The sequence below is a fragment of the Pinus tabuliformis genome, chromosome 8 (assembly GCF_031772625.1).
Source record: "Pinus tabuliformis cultivar Carrire ecotype Pingquan chromosome 8, CPIR1, whole genome shotgun sequence".
Classification (NCBI taxonomy): domain Eukaryota; kingdom Viridiplantae; phylum Streptophyta; class Pinopsida; order Pinales; family Pinaceae; genus Pinus; species Pinus tabuliformis.
Window position 1 is genome coordinate 1,453,034,798 of NC_142294.1, and position 15,093 is coordinate 1,453,049,890.

A 15,093-nucleotide genomic window follows, 5' to 3' on the forward strand; every position below is an offset into this window, starting at 1 on the left:
CAAACTATTTTAGAGTCTCCAAATAGTTGTAAAGCATGGCAATTTTTCTCCAAAGCAAAGCGGATAATGTGTAAAGCTGCTGAAAGTTCTACAAAGTTATTAGTTCCCCTCCTTAATCCCATAATCAGGCTGAATGAGTGCCTCTCTGAAATGTGAAGGATAGCTCCCCCACCACAGCCTTCCTCTTATGCAGCCCCATCAAAATATGCCCAGGGCATGTTGGGGTCAAACTGTTCTTGAGTGATGTTTCTAGCGCAAGGGGGGGGGGCGGCAGGGGGGCGTGGGTCATCAAGGATGAGATCGTAATCTGCTTTTATCTTGGCGGCAATGATAGTCCACCTGGGGGGGGTATTTTGGAAAATTAACAGATTGTGGGCTATCCAGACAACCCAACAAAACAACAAGGGGAGGTTTCTCAGCTTGTGGGGCACGATAGAGGAATACCAAAGGTTCCAGGCATCAATTAGAGAGCCCAGTTTCTGGTTACAAGTTGTAGGAACAGTTGCTGTTACAAAATTCCATAAGTTACATGCTTCTTGGCAGTTCAAGAATAGGTGTGAAGCAGTTTCACCATCCATGTTGCACAAATAACACCAGTGACGGCCATTGAAGGATTGCTTCATCAGATTATCCCCTCTAGGGATTTTATTTCTCAGAATGCACCACATTAATAATCTGGATCTAAGAGGTGCCTTCAGCTTCCAGAGGTGTTTCCACCAATTATGTAGAATTTGGGGCTTCCGCAGCTCTGCCACAACGATGTATCCATCCTTTGGAGTATATCTCCCCATCTTTGCTAGAGCCAAGATGATCTCATCGTCACCATCAGTAATTCGGATATGAGTCTTCGAGAGAGCCTATGTATAGTCCTTCTAGATCTGCTGCCATAGAGGAGGAATTGTGAGATGAAGATCTGATTTCCATGCTTGTTGGAAGAAAGAGGAGTTTGCCTCATCTACAATATGAGCAAGGTGTGTAACATTTTCCTCTCCTAGGTGCATAAGAAATTTCGGAAGTAATTTGTGCATGTTCCCACATCCAATCCATGGGTCTATCCCAATGCGCACTCTGTTCCCTGAATGGATTCGCCAAGTAATACTAGAGCGGATGGGATCCAAAGCTTTCAGGATAGCCTTCCAAATGATCGAAATACTAGTATAGAGTCTAACTGGTCTTCTGATCCAATCCAATACATGTGCAGGGCCAATGTATTTCGAGTAAGCCACCCTTGTCCACAAACTGTCTGAAGTGACCAATTGCCAACCTAGCTTCGCTGCTAGTGCTATGGAAAAATAATCAAGCTTTTTGAGTCCCCAGCCTCCCCATTTTCTTGTAAGTGTGAGTGCATCCCATTTTTTGCATGCAAAAATTATTCCTTGTTGATTACCCCTCTATAAGAATTTGCAACATAGATTTTGAATCCTCAACAAAATGCCTCAAGGAATCCAGGCTAGGGACATCCAATACATCGGGGTTGCTTCCAGGAAACTCTTGATGAGTGTTAAATGGCCTGCATGAGATAAAAATCTTAGGTACGATATGCTGAGTCTCTTTTCCAACTTGGCAATGAGCCAAGTCCAATCTGCTATCTTGTATCCTATAGGCTTTAACTTGTATCCCAAATATTTCAGTCCCTCCTCCAGATCAATCTGTGCAAAGTGGAATTGGTGGAGAGCATAATGAATTTCATGCTAGGAATAGGTAGTAACTGTCAAAGTAGATTTATAATCATTTATAATCATCCCTGCAGCTTTCTGAAACAAAGAAAATATATCTCTGATCGATGTCAGATCCCCAATGCTACCATTGAGGAAAACCAACACGTCATCCACAAACAGAAGGTGTATGAGCGTGCAATCATCTGTTATCTTTATACCATTGAGTTTCCCTCTCCTATGTTCTTCCTTTATAATCCAACTGAGCCCTTCCATTATCAGAAGAAACAGGAGTGGTGAGAGAGGACACCCCTGTCGTAAACCTCGAGCCGAGGTGAAGAATGGAGATGCACTCCCATTGACCAGGACACTAAGAGGAATGTTGGTGATGCATCCCATAATCCATTTAATAAAGATGAAAGGGAATCCAAGATGGGTTAGAAGCATTCGCAAGTATAACCAATTCACCCTATCAAAAGCTTTAGATAAATCCACCTTCATGATACTACCTTTACCTTTTCTACTATGGAGGGAGTGAAATACTTCCTGAGCTGTCCCTGTCACCTCACGGATTTTCCTGTCCTTTAGGAATGAAAATTGTTCAGGCAGGATGTGCTTTGATAAGATTGGCTTCAATCTGTTTGATATACTTTTGGTTATAATATTATACAAACAGTTACAAAGCGAAATGGGATGGAAATCATAAAAAATGGTCGGATTATCTGACTTTGGTATAAGAGCTATGAATGTGGAGGTTATGGTTGCTTTCAAATGACCTGAAGCCCTTGACTACTCAACTACTCTTAGCAGATCCGAACCAATCAAATCAAAAAAAGCCAAATAGAATTCGATGGACCATCCATCAGGTCTCGGGCTTTTTTCCTTGTTAAACCATTTTAAAGTGGCCTCCAGCTTAGCTAAATTAACCTCTTGCATCAATTCATGTTCATCCTCTTACTCCACAAACCTGGGGAACAGCTGAGCAACTCTGATAATTTCAGCCAAATTAGTCTCCCTCGGGTTACTCTAGGCATTTTTAAAATGTGAGGATGCCAAAGAGGTGAGCCGTGGGAAAGTGTTTGTTGTCCTTCCTTGTTCATCCTGCATTTTCCAAATGGTGTTTATTGCTTTCCTCCCATTCGCAATCTTTTGATAAAACTTTGTATTTGCATCCCCCTCCTGAATCTAGATGGCCTTGCTTCTCAGTCTCCATTTGTCTTCCCTCTCTTTGAGGATTTTTTTGCGGGATGAGTAGAGGGATGTGATTTTATTCCTATGTTCCTTTGAGCAATATAGACCACCCAACTTATTTTCAAAAACCACCAACTCAATCTCTATCTGACTTAGAGCTTGATGATCCTGAATTCTCTTTTGATGTGCCCAGATTTTGTACATCTTTTTCAACTCTATGAGGTTGTGGATAAAACTTGTTGATATATCACCCCTGACCCCTGGTGGGTTTGCATTCCAGAAGTCGGTCAACATGCTGATGTATGAAGCTTCCTTAAGCCAGGTTGAACTGAACTTGAATGGCCCTTCGGCCTGTCTCTTCCACATTCCATTTCCATATAAATAGGTAGATGGTCTGAGAGCCCACCATCGACTAGGAATATCGAATTTTTGAAGTAGGAATATCGACCAGGCAGTGGAATTCCAATATGGACGAGAAGTAGTCCGAAAGGGAGTCCCATTGTGTGCGTTATCCCCAGGATTTAGCATGTCCTAAAGCAAAGTTGAGATCCCCTCCGACTATTAGATTATCGACCGAAAGTAAATCCAAATTCAGAAGACAGTCCAAAAATTCAGGTCGGTTCTGGCAAGGCCCATAGATATTGATTATTCTGAAGAGCTTCCCCAGCTCAGCTGAGTGTACATCAGCCCCTAAGTAAACAATACTGCCCCAGCTGTTAATTGTCTTAATAGATTAAGTATTTATGCCCAGAGAAAGCCCTCCAGATCGACCTTGGGCATCCAATCCTGAAAAACTTCATGCCGACAGTGAATGCTCAAGAGTACGAGCAATATCATCAGCAGGGCCTAAGGTCTCTTGGAGAAAGATTATATCCAGAGAGTCAGTAGAGAGTAACCGACGAAGAGCTAGTTTTTTTATCGAGCCTAGCTAGCCCTCTGTAATTGAAGGATAGAATCTTTATGGAGGGGGTTCAGTGGAGGTTGTTCTAGCTCTAAGAACCCAAACAATGGTAGATTGTTTTCCCAAAGCAATATCGACATCTGCTTGAGCTTGTGCACTTTTGATGCTAGAGGGATGACCTTGGGTAGCCTTCGTGGGGGGGGGGGATGGAAGATGTCAAGTCCAACATGATCCTAAACCAAATTCCTCGATCGAGAGATCGTATTATATCTCAGTTCAGTGGCAGCAGTCAAAGAGGTCAAGGGCCGTGGAGGAGGGTACAAAATAGAATGTGGGGTGTGGGAGGGAAGGAGTTGTGAGGGGGAGCACTGTCACAAACACTCTGTATAGGGGCCTCCAAAGTGTTTACAATACTTGGACCCAATAACTGCTCAGATATTGAATTATTATGAATATCATAAAAGCATTGAGCGAGGGACAAGTGTATGGAATTCATACCCGAAGTATTGGGGTCACCCAAGGCTACGGCGGCTAAAACTGGAATGAGAGGGGGGGGTGATGGGGCAGCCTACCATGCTTCCTCGGAGTGCTCTCAGCTGATTTCAAAGACCTCAAAATAGGACTTGAAAAATTAGTTGTTCCTCCAGAGCGAGGAGTGGCAATCCTATGCATGTCCTTAGAAGCTCATGGCTATTCCCCCCTTGCAAGATCCTCATGCAACTGAGCCTCCTGTTCCTGAGAATCCTGTGTAGTGTGCCTCACCGTCTTCCTACTATTCCATTTGTTCAGAGGGCAGTCTTTTAATAGGTGCCCCACCTTGTGGCAGCACCTACATCTAAAAGGTACCCCCTCATAGTCCAACAACTGCCTCCTCATAGCATTCCTCCATCGTATGTTAATGTACTCTAGTATCCCTTCCGAGAGGTCCATGTGCACTAAAATCTGGGCATAAGCCATTCTTCCCGTCGAAATAAAAGAGTCATCATAAGTAAGATAAGAACCCATGGCATCCCCAATTTTCCTGAAGATCTGCTCTGTCCAAAAGTGGCAGGGAAGGCTCAGATGACATAACCAGATTGGACCAGCCTCCACCCTCTCTAGTTCTAGATTGAACATTGGTGTCCACCTTCGAAGGAGGACCGGTGCTTGATCAATATGCCATATGGTGGAGAGGACCCAATTTGTGTGAGCGAGACATTTGAATCTCAGGGCAAACCAACCCCTAACAAAGATTTGAACCTGAGGGGGTTTCGTTAAATGATGTCTACAGACTTCCATTTTCCATTTTTGGAGCCTCTCTAGGCTAGAGTGCCCACCCCTGACTCGTCTCACCGGAACATTTTCTGTCGAATCCATAGCTTCACGAAACGATGTGTCCTCGGATAGTTTGAGGAAGATTTCATTGCTACACTGTGGGAGGTGCCTTTTCCTTTTCGAAGGCCCTTTTTGTTTGCTGCTCGAACCTATAATCGCCCTGTCCATCTATACTGCCACATGTGTGACTGACTCTTTCGCTATCGCAGGTCCTTTTGGCCTAATATTGTCAAAATGCCCTGATATTATTCTAATGCCCATGAAGTTTCTTGGGTAGGGATTCCACGCTTCAAGAGGAGTTGATTGTACCTGCGCCTGGCTTTCTTGCACTGGAAGATCCCCCTCCATGGGTTTATCTGGCCCTTTCGCTCTTTGTAACAAACCCAAAACTGGCCCTAGGGTTTCAACACTGAGATCTTGCCATTGCTTAGCATCTGCCAAGGAACGTAGTAAGAGTGGAGGGCCTGTGTAGTCTCGAATAGTTGAGGCTTCAATGGGAAGTGAGATGGAGGGTATGCACAGTCTCGAGAGAGTAGGGAGGGCTTTGACTTCTACAGATAAATCATGGTCAACGAGAAAAAATCTTCCACCGTGATCCCGGGCTAAGACCATATCAGCTGGTTTTTCGTAGGAAACTTAGAATAACCCTCTTTTTCCTCCATAACTGTCAAAACCCCAACCTGACAACAACCTGCAGGTTTGTCAGTGGAGGTCCAATAACCGTCTAGGGGAGATCAAACTAACTGGAAAGAATAGCCACGAATAGCTAATAGGTAGTATGAGGTAGCCACGGAGGAGCAGAAACGGGGTCGTCTGCTTGGTCGGTTCCACTTCCCTGTAATCTATGTCATTCACCACATTCGATGCCCTAACCCCAGTTGCTTGTCATCGCCCTTCGTCCATCAAAAACCCAATCTGTTATTTTGTAATATTATAATAATAATAATAATAATAATAATGATAATAATCATCTTAATATTAATATTAATATTTGATTATAATATTATAATAATATTATATTATTATAATAATATAAAAATATAATTATTATTATAATAATAACATATCCATTGTTTCATTCAAAATCATTCAAAAAATATTTTGAAAAAAAAGATAAGGCAAGTATATCCAAAATGAAAATATAGAAGAAATGGAGAAATATATCAGATTTTACAAAGGAAAACAAAGGAACAAGCCTTAGAACATTAACACCGGACCGGATAATATATATGCCATATTTTATAATGACGGTGGGTCCGAAACAATGTATACCGCTTATATTATGTGTATACGACTCCGCCAATTGCAATATGGGTGGGTCAAACCCAAAATAATATATACAACATGTTTAAAAGTTCGGCGGGTTCGTTGTATTGAAAACCCTTTATATGTGTGCATATGGGTTATTCCGATCGCGATTTAAATATGTCGTAAATGTTGAACGATGAAATAGCAGAGTCATCATCGTTTAGAAAAACTGTGATATTAGTTATTGAATGTGATTTGAAGAACATTCGATGGTCGTTGTGATTAGGTATACAACCGGATTTTCGAGGAGTACATTCACAATTATTATTATTATTATTATTATTATTGAAAAATGATAAAAATAATATATATATATATATATATATATATATATTAAATAATAATTATTATTATTAATATTATTATTATTGAAAAATGATAAAAATAATATATATATATATATATATATATATATATATATATATATATATATATATATATATATATATATATATATATATATATATATATATTAAATAATAATAATCGCAGCCTGTTTCCTGTTACTGTTTGACCGGTTGGGGGTTCCTGTCCTCCGTTTTTCCTGCAGTCTCGAGGAGCTCTCCGTTTCTAGGCGCAACTGTCAACATGGAAGACTTAGATGCCGTCGATTATTCCGAAGACCCGTTGGAGGGGGTTTCCATCTGGCGCTCCCCTTTTCCCACGTCAACTAGCTTATTCAGCTCCGGTTTCTCTCTGGTCGAACCCTCCCGGCCCCATGTGGTCCTGCCGGACGATCCCCCCACTTGGCCTGCGTTAACTACCCCTTCGGTATCTCCGTCATCACTAGGGTTCGTATCTGCATGTCTAAACCCTAACCCTGGTTTAGACCCCCCTTTCACTGGCTCTAACACCTGTGTTCCCCCTCCACTGACCGGGGTTTCGATTGATTCGCATAACCTCTCTTCCCTGGCTCCCCCTTCCGGTAGTTTTTCCGCTGTCCTGCTGCTCGCCGGTTCCTTACACCTTTCGGCTGATGGTCTTCCCCCCTCCTCGTATAACCCTTGTCCCCCTCTTACATCTTCGGATCTGCCTCCTAGCAGGGCATCGCACCCCCCTCCCCCTCAGGGGACCAAGAAAAAGTACAAGTGCTTTAAATCTAAGGCAAAAGACATCTTTCTGAGACAATAAGAGGACATTCAGTGGGGAGAAGCCATGGACTTCGCGGACAGAGTCCTCGTCGGTCGCATCAGGGGAAAGAAATACTCGGCCGCTCGTCTGAAGGCCTGGGCAACAGAAGTATGGGGTCACCATCTGGTTGACATCCCATTCGTGTAGACATTTGTGAGGGGATGGTTCGCTCTGAGATTCGCTCGTGTCGATCACACAAATTGGGTCCTATCCTCCTACTGGCACTTTGAGCACGCCCCGGTTCTACTGAAATGTTGGACACCCCTCTTTGATCCTCAAACTGAACAGATTGGCATTGGACCTGTATGGATTCGGCTTCCGGGTCTCCCATTACAATACTGGTCTGAGAATATCTTCAAGCGGATTGGCAATGCGATTAGCACCTATATGGAGTACGACAAGTCATACCTTCATACGGGTATGATGGCATATGCTCGCATCCTAATTAATCTAGACACTAGAGGAGGACTACAGGAATACATCACCATACAATGGAGGGACACATCTCGTAAGCAGATTATTGATTATGAAGGCATCCCGTATCGCTGCCGCAGATGCCATAAGGTAGGGCATTTATACAAGGATTGCCCTCTCCTCCACAAAAAGAGGGGCACTGAGCAGAGACGAGAACCTGAACCGACGGATGGAGGTCCCTCTCAACACCAGGAGACGGAAGGAGGTCCCTCACATCACCAGGAGGACCATGCACCCGAAGAAACAAGAGATACACTGGGTACTCCCGTCACCAAGGCATCAGATAAGCGACCAGCGGACTCCATTCCTTCCTCGCCTCCTCCTCCATCCAGCTCGGGCACTGCAAGAGACATCACCTCGACTGCGGGTATGTTTTTCCCTATCTCTTCCTCTGTCTCTGGATTATCACATGTTTTTGCATCTCTCTCTTGCATGGGTATCTCCTCCCCCTCCATCCCTTCTGTTTCCTTACCGATGCCCCCTTTCCCCCAGGGATTTACCCCCTCCTCCTCTCTCCTCTGCTCCCTTCCCTTCCCCTCCCTCTCTCCATCCCCTTGTTTCCCTTCCCTGATCTCCTCCTCTACCCCCTCCATCCCCCCCCCCTCTCTCCCCTCCATCCCCCCCCCCTCTCCCCCCTCCATCCCCGCCCCTCTGCCCCTCTCTCCCCTCGATACCCTCTTTGTTCTAGAACAAAGCATAAGGGTGCTAATGTGATTGGTATTGATCTTATTTGTCCCCCAACTTCCCTTAAATCTAGAGGTTGCCCCTCCCGGCTCACTAAATCCAGACACACTGCGGGGGAAGAAGTTGCCATTGGGCAACAACAAACAATTGACAGGGCCCTTAGAGCAAGGGATGGCCCTCTGCCTATCCCTCCATGAAATTCTTATCATTCAACTATCGTGGGGTTGCTAGCCCCCCCAAAAAACTAGCCCTAAGAAGACTGCTCACCTCGACTGATTTGGATGTTATTTTCCTGCAAGAAACTCTCTGCTCGGCTGCCACCCTCATCCCTATCCTCAACTCTTGGCTACCGAATTGGACCTTTCATGCTATGGACGCATCTGGGAGATCGGGAGGTATTGCTATTGGTTTCTGTAACAAATCCATGGTGCTCCGGAATACTTGGGGAGGCAGAGGATTCATCGGTATGGACTTATTGGCCCACTCTCTTGGTGCTGATATTCGTATTATTAATGTATATGGCCCTTGTGTGGAGAGGGAACCATTCTGGAGATCCCTGCTCACATCCGAACTACTCCGGGCAGACAATATTATCCTGGGAGGGGACTTGAATTTCTCCTTGGGATACTGTGAATCCTGGGGACACTTGGCCCGAGTGGATAACCTTTCTGACTCGATCTCCACCTTACTCGAAGCGCACCAATGGGTCGACATCCCTCCTGTCAGACTTCAATATACCTGGTCAAATAACAGAAGTGGCGATCATAGTCTTGCTAGAAGACTTGACAGATTCCTTATCAAAGAGGCTTTCCTCACCCTCCACCCTCGTATTAGGCAGTGGGTAGGCTCTGGAGGTTTATCTGACCACCGGCCCATATTTTTGGAATTGTCAGACAACATCCCGAAGATCAAAAGCCCTTTCAAATTCAATGCTTCCTGGCTCAAGGACCCCAGCTATCTACAACTTGTATCTGATTATTGGAGATCCAACCCTATAATGGTCGAGGAGGAACACACTGCTGGTTTTATAAGGAAACTATCTGAACTCAAGAGGATCTCCAGAAATTGGGCACATCTGAAATGGATAAATGATGATAAGATATTGAAGGAGGCAGAACGAGCCATTGCCACATTCGAGGACTCGTCAGATGGCACCTTCCTAACACCTGCCAACAAGGACCTATACTCTACTCTTGTCTCTAAGCGCTCCCAAATTCTAAAGGAAAGAGAGGAGAGCTGGCGCCTTAGAAGTAGAGCCATCTGGCTGGTAGAAGGTGACAACAACACTAAGTTCTATCATAAATTCGCCAATGGCAGGAAAGCCATTAATACTATCTGGGAGCTTCAAAATGAACAGGGTCAGATGGTAACAGAACAGCAGGGTCTGGCCAGACTTGCAAATGAACACTTCAAATCCATCTACAAGGCACCTCGTGAGGTGAACATTCTAGAGATAATGCGGGTTGCTAAACTCTTCCCCAGATATGTAGATTAGGAGGATTCGGAGAATCTGATGATGGTTGTGTCGAAGGAGGAACTTGAGGCCACCTTAAAATGGTTTAAAAAAGATAAAAGCCCTGGACCGGATGGGTGGACCATCGAATTCTATATTGCTTTCTTTGACATCATGGGGGATGATTTACTCAGGATCATGGAGGACTGTAGAAGGAATGAAAATATCCCCGCGACCATCAAATCCACTTTTATTGCCCTAATTCCCAAATCTGATTCCCCCACCTCCTTCAATGATTTTAGACCCATCTCTCTTTGTAACGTTCTGTACAAGATTATTGCTAAAATCATTGCAAATCGCCTGAAGCCCATACTGTCTAGACATGTATCTCCTGAACAATTTGCTTTCCTACAGCATCGACAGATACATGAGGCGATCGCCACTGCACAGGAACTGCTCCACACTCTTAAGACAAAGAAACAGAAGGGCATGATCCTAAAGGTGGACCTTTCCAAGGCTTTTGATAGAGCAAATTGGCTCTATATCAGGTTAATTCTAACTCACCTAGGCTTCCCTTTCGCTTACATCAAATGGATTATGAGCTGCATTAAGGATGTATCCTACAGTGTCCTGCTTAACGGTGAAGCTACACCTTTTTTCTTATCAGAGAGAGGGCTTAGGCAGGGCTGCCCTCTCTCCCCTCTACTTTTTTTACTTGTTATGGAAGGACTAAGCAGATCCATCATTGCTGCCCGGGACAGAAATCAGTTGGTTGGCATTAAGATTTCAGAGAACTTCTATTTGACCCACCTCTTGTTTGTTGATGATGTCCTGATATTCTTAAATGGAAGCATCGGCGATTCCTCTGTACTACATAATATATTCAATCTCTTTCAACAGGAAACGGGGATGATGATTAACGAGGGAAAATCCACTATTACCATTATCGGTTGCTCTCAGCATGAGTCCATTTATACTACCCAGCGTTTTCCTTTCTCTGCACTCAATCTGGATGATGGGCTTAAATACCTGGGCTTCCGAATAAAGCCTCTCGGATACAGGATTGCAGACTGGACGTGGCTTATCGCAAAGGTGGAAAAACGCTTACAGATCTGGTACCACAAATACCTTTCCCGGGCCGGCAGATTAATCCTCATTAAGGCAGTTATCGAGGCCACCCCTGTGTTCTGGATGACCCTAGCATGGATCCCAAAAGGCATTCTGAACAGGCTCCAAAATATTTGCTGCAGATTTTTATGGAAGGGTAATCAACCTGGGAAAATTTTTGCTTGGGTCAAATGGGACCGAATAGCAACTCCAAAACGATGGGGAGGATGGGGCATAAAAAGACTTGAGCTATTTTCGAAAGCCTTGGCTGCTAAACTGGGCTGGCAACTCATTACCTCTAATAGTCTCTGGACTCGGGTAGCCCATGCAAAATACATATGGCCTTTAAATTTGATGGATTGGTTCAGACAGACTCACCCCACGACTAGTAATATCTCCAACATATGGAAGGCAATGATGAACCCACCCCCCCTGCTGCGACAAGGAATTACCTGGAGAATAAAGGAAGGTAACGCAATTCGTATTGGCACGGACCCATGGGTGGGATGTGGGAATGCACACAGGTTGCCAGCCGAATTAATTAGATTCCTAAATTACAGGGGCATTATCTACATCAAGCATATTGGCGACCGCAATAATTCCACAGTCCTACATCAGGCATGGAAATCCGCACACGAATTGGACATCCCTGATCATTGGAGACTGGATTGGCAACTTTACATAGAAGCCCTCACACAGGCCCATATCCGTCTATCAGAGGATCCTAATGAAATTATTTGGGCTTTCGCAAAGAATGGAACTTATACCCCAAAATAAGGATACATCAAGCTCATGGATCCCCATAAACCTCAGTCTATTGACCCAAACTGGAGAAATTTTTGGAAGCTCAAGGCCGCCCCTCGCACTCGCCTATTACTGTGGAACATACTATTTGACAAGATCCCTACTGGTGCCAATCTGATGAAGAGATCCTTCCATGGTCCCTTTCGATGCCATCTTTGTCGACTTGATGAAGAGAACACTGAACATCTCTTCCTGAACTGCCCGTCCACTAAGGAGTTTTGGAACGGTATTACTGCACACTTCCCTACCCTGAACCCCTGGCACGACAACAATGTCCATGAGGCTTGGAATTCCTGGTGCCTAGCCCACAAAGGAAAAGCCAGGAACATGCCTCTCCTTGTTTGCTGGGCCATTTGGATAGCTAGAAACCAGTCCATATTCAATCTCAAGGACCCTCACTGGCCTTCCATACTACATCACATAATCTCTGATTATGATCTCCTTCCCGAGGATGACAACATAGCCCCTCCGCGCACCATCATACCTGAAACCATAGATAAATCCAAACCATGGGCATATTTTGATGGTTCTGCTCAGGAAGCAGGATGTGGTGGGGGAGCCATACTATACTTGAATGATACCCACTGGTTTAAAATTCAAATAAACTTGGGGATGGGTACCAACAACTTTGCTGAACTCTGCACAGCAAAACATCTCATTTACTTTGCATTAGTTCATCATTGCAGACATCTTCAATTGTTTGGTGATTCAAAAATTGTATGTAATTGGCTCAACAATGCATCACACTGCAATGCATATACACTAAGGCATATTCTAGGAGAAGCTCGTAGAATGATAGACATTTTTGACTCTTTTGTCTGTCGACATATCTACAGGGAACAAAACTCGGAGGCTGATCAACTTTCAAAAGAGGCAACGCATCTACAGGGCAATGACTGGTTGATCCAGGAGGAGATTGATGGTACTCACCATCAATATTACCACAGACCGTTCATAGAACATGGACAAATCGGGCTTTAAGCCGATGATTTTCTAGATCTCATTGTAAAAATCATGTTTATTTTCTCATATCTATTATAATGGCTGTAGACACAACAGTTTTGGTGTCGGCATATATATAACTCTCTCTGCGCAGAGAAGATATAATTTTGAACCTTTTTCCCTCTTTCTGTTGAGGGTAGTTTTGATACAATATGGTTATTACAGACTCCCTGCGTGGAGGATCAGCGATTAGCAGTAAAGTTTTATCTAGACAGTTATACATGTATCCTGATAGGCAAACATGCCTCCATATGCATATGCCTTGGCATCTACAAAATGTAATTTCTTATATATATTAATAGAAATTACGACTTTTTCCATGGGAAAAATAATAATAATAATAATAATAGTGAATATCAAATTGTTTTAATAGAAAATATAATAATACTAATATAAATAATATTTTATTTTAATTTTAACTTTTATAAAATAAAATTATAAATAATTATTTATCTCACTATTTTAAAATATATAATATCAAAAGAAATTTGAATCTTAGTAATTTATATTTATAATAATGGTATTTCATAATTTTATATTCAAATTTAATTAACAGATATATAACTATAAATAAAAAATAAGCTTCAAGGGTTAGCTCTGGTCAAATAAGTGCCTTACCTTTTCGGAGGTCACAAGGTCAATTCTCCTCGAAGCCCTTGGGGTTATGCCCAGTTATTGGCCGCAGGGCTTAATACCCTTATCAAGCTCAAATATTTCCGTGGACGTAGCGGCCACCACCCAGTGACCGCGGGTGTCCATGAACCACCTGAAAAAAAAATAAAAAATTAAAAAATTAAAATATATATATATATATATATATATATATATATATATATATATATGAATAATTTTGCATATATAAAAAAGAATATATAAAATATAGATAATGTTGTTTTAGGAGAGACTGTTATTATATATGACAAATGATGGGCTTTTTATGTAAATTCTATATAATATATCATAGTGGGCACATATTTAAATTATACCAATTGTGTGTTGGAACAGATGTCATCATCAATTTTTTATTTGTATAATTAATATTTAAATTCAATTTCATTTATAAAAATTTACTAATTATGGTGGACTATTTATTTTTTCCTTTTTGTGAAATGAATTCTCTTTTTTGGAATAAGAGATTTACATCCATAGGTGTTGAACCCTATTTTGGCTTGCCACTCGAAACTAGACCAAAGGAAAAACTCCAATTGTTTCAAAAATATCAAAAGGTAAGAGAATAGAGTTTTAGATAGAAAAAAAGAGATATCCTAATGGCTAGGCCGCTTAGGCCAGTTATAACTAGAAAACTATGTAAATGAAACATAAAAAAACTAAATACAAAGAAATTGAAATACATTCACGCTGAATTATGTGAATAAAGTGTTTGGACAAGGATGGGCTCCTTATTGCTAGTTGGGAGTAGCCAGGATGAGGAGGTATTCCCATGTGCTTATCAAACCTCTAGATCCAGTGATCCATTCTTGGCATATACTGCGACATTTGATTCAGAGTGAAGATAATATCCTCCTTGACTTCATTCCTATGTACAAGAACTCTTCCCAAGAGCAACTCAAGATGTCACTAGATGTCCACAATGTACACATATTGATTATAATGACCTCTGGAGTGACCTCCAATAGGAACCCATTCTTCCACTCCAGAAGAACCTTTGTGTCTATAATCATGCATTTCTCACTCGTAGTGAGTTCCCTTTCCACCTATCTAATATCCTCTTGAACTGGCTGGGGAGTAAAATCTTTGTATCTTGTGGCCAATTTTTCAACTCTTGTTTGAGATATGGAGCAACCTTGTTCTTGGTAATAGGGAGTGCCCCTCAACACTCTGTATTTTTGTCTAGGTATGATGAGAAGCCAAAAGAACATAAGGGCTACTAGGTGAATAGATGAACCCTGCAACCAAAGGTACGCCATTGTGTTATAATCAATAGTTGAAATAGAGCAAGAGGAGTTCCAAGCAGTGAATGCTATAATGGTGGTGGAACTTTAGCTATGACCCAAAATTTATCTCTTTGCAAGAGGAGCAAGAGTTTCAGGTTTGTCTAAGACAACGAT

The 15,093-nt window shown here is 42.5% G+C and overlaps 1 protein-coding gene across 1 annotated transcript; it reads left to right on the forward strand.

Annotated features, from left to right (window-relative positions):
* Positions 1-9,028: 9,028 nt before the first annotated feature.
* On the forward strand, positions 9,029-10,153 carry LOC149241228 (uncharacterized). Its single transcript, XM_089370473.1, has one exon. The coding sequence runs from the start codon at positions 9,029-9,031 to the stop codon at positions 10,151-10,153; it is 1,125 nt and encodes a 374-aa protein (XP_089226599.1).
* Positions 10,154-15,093: the final 4,940 nt, after the last annotated feature.